We start from the raw sequence: 6,790 nt of genomic DNA, 5'->3' as shown, positions 1-6,790 counted from the left end.
CAAACTATTAGATTATCAAAAAAAATAAGGGTAGAGTGTCATTGGGTATTAGCCTATTAGCAAGTCAAGTTAATTTTATTTGTGATATAAATCTCTATGAAATTAATTTTGCACCGTTATAGAAACTTATAATACATTAGATATGTATAAATTGTTGTAAGATTTTTGTCTTCCATCACATACTATCCTTTTGAAATTATATATTTTATTTTTTCCAAAAGACAAAAGAGGGAGAATGGCTATGTCTATATATATTATATGTAAGCAAGCCAAATTTAGTGCACATATTCATCTTATTTAATATGATAAACTCACGTATAGAACACAAGATGATATGCAAAACTGTGTTAAAATGTGAAAACTGCATTGAGTCAATTATCTTGGTTCTAACAAAACAAAAGGTGTGGAAAAATCAGGTGCAAACTCTTTCCACAACGAAGAAAGTGGATAATCTGTGAAAAAGGCCATCTGATCATCCCATCAGCAATTCGGACATGGGCCTTACTTAACTTCAAAAAAAAAAAGTTACAGGCCACACTCCAGCCCATCAAGAGAAGCTTTAGACTAAGCTTTTGCCCTTCCTGAATCAACTCCAAGTGGGCCTTGTGATTTCGGACTTACCGACTCACTACATCAGCATTACTATTTGTAAAAAAAAAAAACTTCTGTGTTTTTGACATTTCGTAGCAATTTCCATATAAAAAAAACTGTATATAATTGCTGTGTGAACCCAAAAAGGTTTGAAAGATAGAAGTTAAAAACTACAGTGGTGCGTGCACATGAGCATATGAAAAGATTGCTTTAGGTCCGTTTGGATAGAGGTTATTGCTGAAAACTGAAAACTGAAAACACTGTAGTAAAATAATTTTTAAATATGTGAATAGTACCGTGAGACCCATTTTTAATAAAAAAAATTCTGTAAAGTGAAGTTTATGGGTCCCATAAACAGTACACAGGACCCATAAATGTGCTGAAAGTCAGCAAAATGAGGCTACTGTTCATGCACAATAATATAAACAGTAGCCTTGTTCCCTATGAAACGCATGCAGAAAAAAAAAAAAAACACTGAAGTCGCAGACGCCCCTTTTTTCATCCGTATCCAAACCCGTCCTTAATAATGGCGAGGAGTGGAAAGGAAACACTCGTGGTCCACACGGTTTTCCCTGCTTTAAATAATTGATGCAAGTTGGGGAACCATGCTTGTTTTATTCAGTCTTGTACCCAACAACTATTTGTTCATACTTTCATCGATCGAAGCACTCAAAAAGCAGGGTCTCTTCGATTATTGATGCCAGCTAAGGAACTGTGCATTTTGTACCCTACAACTACGTGTTTTGCTATCATCCATGCATTCAAAAAGCAGGGTCTTTTCTTTTATTCCACTTGAATAGTCCATCCCACTATCACAGATTGTTCTAGTTTTACTCTTACCCACCAGTTCTCAGTTCTCACAAAGATTAGCATTCATTCAATTCTCATTAATTAAGAAATGGCGGAAGGAGCTCTGTTTGACGTTGCTAATGGAATCATCGGGAAAGCGGCCAACCTAGCACTCCAAGAGATCGTGCTCATCTGGAGTGTCAAAGACGACATTGCAAAACTTGGGGAGACAGTTTCCACTATCAAAGCTGTGCTTCTGGATGCAGAGGCGAAGCAACACAACAGTGAAGTGAGTGAAGCGATCAAACTGTGGCTGAAAAGGCTCAAGGATGCCATGTGTGATGCGGATGACTTGCTGGATGAAATCTCCACTGAGGCCTTGCGACGGGAAGTGATGACCCGTGACAAGAAGGCAAAAGAGGTACGCATCTTCTTTTCCAAATCTAACCAGCTTGCATACGGTCTTAGAATGGGTCATAAGGTTAAGGCCATGAGGGAGAGGTTTGATGCGATTGCAGCTGATAGGAATAAGTTTGGCTTAGAAGAATGTTCTAGGGAGAGACAAGTTCGGTATAAGACAAGAGAGCAGACTTACTCTCATGTACATGCTGAAGCTGTTATAGGGAGGGAGGATGATAAGAAGGCTATTATTCAATCTCTGTTGGATGCCAATATTGAAGAGAATGTTTCGGTCCTTCCGATAGTGGGATTCGGAGGCCTAGGAAAGACAACAGTAGCTAAACTTGTCTTCAATGATGAACAAATCAAGAAACATTTTGAGCTAAAATTGTGGGTTTGTGTGTCTGATAATTTTGATGAGAAAATAATTGTTGAGAAAATTATGGAGTGTGTAAAAAATGAGAAACCAAAAGACCTTGAAATGAACACATTAGTCAATAATCTTCAAAAAGAAATTAATGGAAAAAGATACTTGCTCGTGTTGGATGATGTGTGGAACGAGAATCATGAAAAATGGCTTAGATTGAGAGATATTTTGATGGGTGGCGCAAGAGACAGTAGAATATTGTTGACTACACGTAGTGAAATAGTGGCAAAGATTACACAATCTATGCAACCCCACAAGTTAAAGGGTTTAGATGAAACACAGTCTTGGTCTCTATTTAAGAAGATGGCATTTGTAGAGGGTGAAGAGCCTAAGAGTGCAAGTTTTGAAAATATTGGGAAGGAGATTTTGAAGAAGTGTGGAGGGGTTCCGCTTGCTATAAGAACAATAGGAGGCCTGTTGTCTTTACAAAAATCTGAAAGAGAGTGGGTATCATTCAAAAACAATGAACTTTTGAATATATCTGAGAAAGATGATGATATTTTACCAACATTAAAGTTGAGTTACGATCATCTCCCATCACATTTGAAGCAATGCTTTGCTTTTTGTAGTATATTTCCAAAGGATTATGAGATTGAAAAGGCGAGTTTGATTTATATGTGGATGGCGCAAGGATTCATCAATTCGTATAATGAAAATAAATGTCCAGAAGATGTTGGTGATGAGTATTTTATGGATTTGCTTTGGAGATCGTTCTTTCAAGAAGTTGAAGAAGATGAACTTGGCAATATTTCAACATTCAAAATACATGATCTCATGCATGATATAGCAATACAAGTAACGGGATCAGGGAGCACCACCATTTATTCAAAAGAGAAAGACATTGACAAGAAAACTCGTCATGTGTCATTTGGACATACAATATACTCATCATCGGAGATTCCAATCTCATTATCCAAAGCAAGAAGGATAAGAACATTTCTTTTGCCATGTCAACCAGAGTATGCTACCATAAAATCAAATGATTCAATTTCTAGTGAAATTATTGCAAGTTTTAAGTTCATACGCTTGTTGGATATGCATAACATGGGGATTAAAACAATTTCAAGTTCTATCAAAAAGTTGAAGCATTTAAGATATCTTGATCTTTCTAAGAATGAAGGCATTCAGATGCTTCCTAATTCTATTGTCAAGTTGTACAATTTGCAAACACTGAAACTCTCTGAGTGTGAAAACCTTAAAGAATTGCCAAAAGGTATTGACAAATTAGTCAACCTCAGGTTTCTTGAGATTGATGGGTGTTCGGGTTTGACTCATATGCCAAATGGAATGGGCCAATTGACTAATCTACAAACATTGTCAAGATTTGTGATGACTAAGGGTAGGATTGATTCAATGCCTAGGAGTAGCAGTGAATTAAAGGAACTTGGCAGACTAAATGAACTAAGAGGAAATCTGTCAATTGAAAATCTCAAACACGAAAAAGATGCCGCATTAGAGTATAAGGATGCAAATTTGAAAGAGAAACATCGTCTTGATAGGTTGGACTTAAATTGGGTAGACGAAGCCACTGATGAGACAGGTGCTGGTTATGATGACATGTCATTGGAAGCCTTGCAACCACATATAAATCTTAAAGCATTGAGTTTAAATCAGTACGGGGGAGTGATATTTCCACATTGGCTTGTGTCGCTCACAAATCTTGTCCAATTTAAATTAGATTCATGTAAAAAATGCCAATATCTTCCACCGTTGGACCAATTGCCTTCTCTCAAATTTATTTATCTGGACCAATTGGATTGTTTAGAGCACATATCAGATTCAGAGAGAGATAACAGTGATTCTTTATTCTACCCATCTTTGGAGAGACTCGATATTTCAAATTGCCCTAATTTAAAGGGATGGTGGCGGGGAAGGAGGGATTCTCTTTCTTCATTTCCTCGTCTTTCCTTCTTAAGAATTTGGGATTGCCTTAATCAGCTGACTTCCTTTCCTTTGTTTCCATATCTCGAAACGTTGTGGCTACATAATTGTAGCTTGAACTTGAAGCAGTTAATGGAGAGGCTGATGACAAACAACAAGACTTCAGGGAATCTACCATCAATCGCTTCTTCTTCTTCTTCTTCTTCTTCTCCTTCTACAATTGTTGCCCCTCTCTCCAAATTAAGTTTCATTAGGTTATACGAAACAAAAGAAGCTTTGCCAGAGGAGTACCTACGAAATCTCATTTCTCTCCGTACTCTACAGCTAGACAAATGCCCTCTTCCTCAAGGCATGCGATATCTTACTGCACTTCAACGTCTGGAAGTTAAGTACTCTGAGGTGGTTGATTTATCCAATGATTGGGATGAGATGGAATGGCAAGGACTTAGGAACCTTCTCGAATTGTTAGTCTGGTCACTTCCGAAGTTGGTCTCTCTCCCAATGGGACTTCAATATGTCAGCTCTCTACAATTTCTCAGCATTTCGAGCTGTCGTAGTTTGATAGCTATACCCGAGTGGATCTGCAAACTTATATCTCTTCAAAAGCTTTCAATTTCGGGTAGCCCTAATTTGGAATCATTGCCAGAAGGAATCGGTGCCCTTACCTCTTTGCAAACACTACTAATTTGGCATTGCCCTAAATTGGAATCATTGCCAGAAGGATTCAGTGCCCTTACCTCTATGCGAACACTAGAGATAGAAGGATGTCCCATCTTACTGAAAAGATGCAAGAAGCAAATCGGGGAAGATTGGCATAAAATTTCTCACATTCCCAATTTGAAAGGAGATTTGTCTCGGCAAGAAGAAGAGCCAGGTATATAAAAGTCACCATTTTACTCCCTACCTTCAATTATAAAACAAAAAAAAAAAAAAAAAAATCCAAAAGCCCAATTCTTCTTCTCCATTGCTCTCTCTCAACGTCTGTATCTCTTGGTGATTAAATTTTAGATGAAGAAGAACCAAATGAAGAAGCAAAGGAACCTGCTCGTCAGAATTGGGAGTTAATTAAAGCTTTGGGGTGCTGCAATTGTTCAACTCAGCAACTTACTCACTGGTACTATCTCCTTTCTTTTGTTTATCTGCTAATAATTTTCTCATAGATTAATTTCTTAGATTTTATTAAATTCCATCTTTGGATTTACAACCGGGTTGATGTGGTGATGTATTTGATTTCCCATTGTGTAACAGAGTCAAAATTGGCGAAAGGTAATATTACTAGGAGAATTGAATCAGATAACCATGCGATAGGAATCAGCTCATTGTACAGGTATACTGTTGCTTCAGTTCCATTTTATATAAAGCTTCCAATTTGCTGTTCTATAGATAATCTCATGTATCACAATTTATTATGTAAGTTAAATCACCATCGGATCATGCTTTATAATAAAATATAATTTTCAAGCATCATGGTTTTACGTTGAAAAATTGCTTGATTTTTAGAAGGAAAATGTTACTATATGTTACCAAAGCAATGAACTATCTAAATTTTCTCACTTTGTTGATTTTAATGTTGTTAGTTGGTTTGAGCTATAAAAAAACGAAAAAAAGAAAAAGGAATCTTCCACTGACTTGTTTTATAACACCAAATATACTTTATAGAGATCAGGTGCGTATTAATTATTGTTGTTGTGATTACAGAAATATTGCAATCAAGACGGTTCCATTTTCTTAAAGCTATTTTTTCTACGGATAGTAACAGTGATGCATCATTTTAGTGCGAGCGCTTTAGGCTTTTATCAAGCGCTTTAGGCTTTCTCAAGTGAATCATCAATGGAGGTAATGTATATACAATATTCTAACCTCCCTCTCCAGTGTTCTTTGTCCTTGTTCTCTCTTAACTTTGCCCTTTGGTTTCAGGTTAATGAGTTTGTCATTTATTGGCTTTATATGCAAAAACCTGAGGAGAATTGGATGCTAAAGCAGGCAAGAATTTAAGAGTGCGTGTTTTTTTCCAAACTAGCCTATACGAGGTTTACACAGAAACTAGGAGAAAATAATGGTAACTATCTCATACCTTACCAAATTAAATCTTTCCTCATAGGTTTGGCTTCAATTTTTGTGGGTGTTTAATCATATTTTTACTAGGCTACTTTGACCAGCTAGGCGAGAATGCTCTAAAAACTCAAGTATACTAGCGACACCAATATGGTCCAATGGTATAATAGTGCTTTAAGCACTTCTTATAAATGACTATTAACTATTCTCAATAAAACATGATACTGTTTTGCAGGGAAAGGCAAAAGATCAACGGTAATAGCTATCATAATTGCTGCTACAATTGCTGCCTCTGTGGTGCTAGTCATTCTGCTTTACTGTTTTCGAAGGAGGAGAGCAAGAATGAAGTCCAGTGACATGAAAGAAGAGAATACTCAAAAATCTGATGGCCTCCTCCATTATCATGGTATGCAAGTGGAATCCTTTCATTAACGATGCATTTCAAGCCACACGTGAGGGAGTGTTAAAAGCTATATAATTTAGAATGTGAAAAGTTAACAAATATCTTAAGAAATTGGCTAATGAACTATCTTTTTAAAAAAATATTATGGAAATAGAAAAGAAAAAAAAAAAAAAACTAACTTTTTACAGAGCTTTTAAATTTTTTATAAAAGTGATATTATCCAGTCAAGACAAATCCTTGTTTAT

At 36.4% G+C, this 6,790-nt stretch overlaps 1 protein-coding gene across 1 annotated transcript; it reads left to right on the top strand.

The window, feature by feature from the left end:
* The first annotated feature begins 1,358 nt into the window (after positions 1–1,358).
* LOC142617734 (putative disease resistance protein RGA1) lies at positions 1,359–6,599 on the top strand. The gene is made up of 6 exons (XM_075790690.1): positions 1,359–4,961; positions 5,096–5,201; positions 5,336–5,414; positions 5,786–5,923; positions 6,005–6,146; positions 6,378–6,599. Coding segments are annotated over exons 1-3 (3,579 nt in total). The 5' UTR covers positions 1,359–1,489; the 3' UTR covers positions 5,337–5,414; positions 5,786–5,923; positions 6,005–6,146; positions 6,378–6,599.
* Positions 6,600–6,790: the final 191 nt, after the last annotated feature.

Source organism: Castanea sativa, chromosome 11, assembly GCF_040712315.1.
Source record: "Castanea sativa cultivar Marrone di Chiusa Pesio chromosome 11, ASM4071231v1".
Lineage (NCBI taxonomy): Eukaryota > Viridiplantae > Streptophyta > Magnoliopsida > Fagales > Fagaceae > Castanea > Castanea sativa.
Note: the sequence above shows the minus strand (reverse complement) of the source record. Positions and strands in the feature narration are given on the sequence as shown.

Bases quoted from the DNA above. Each gene is read 5' to 3' on its own strand.
- LOC142617734 (XM_075790690.1), top strand. From the start codon at position 1,490: ATGGCGGAAGGAGCTCTGTTTGACGTTGCTAATGGAATCATCGGGAAA. The intron at 4,962-5,095 runs GTATATAAAAGT...ATTAAATTTTAG, and splicing joins TCGGCAAGAAGAAGAGCCAG to ATGAAGAAGAACCAAATGAA.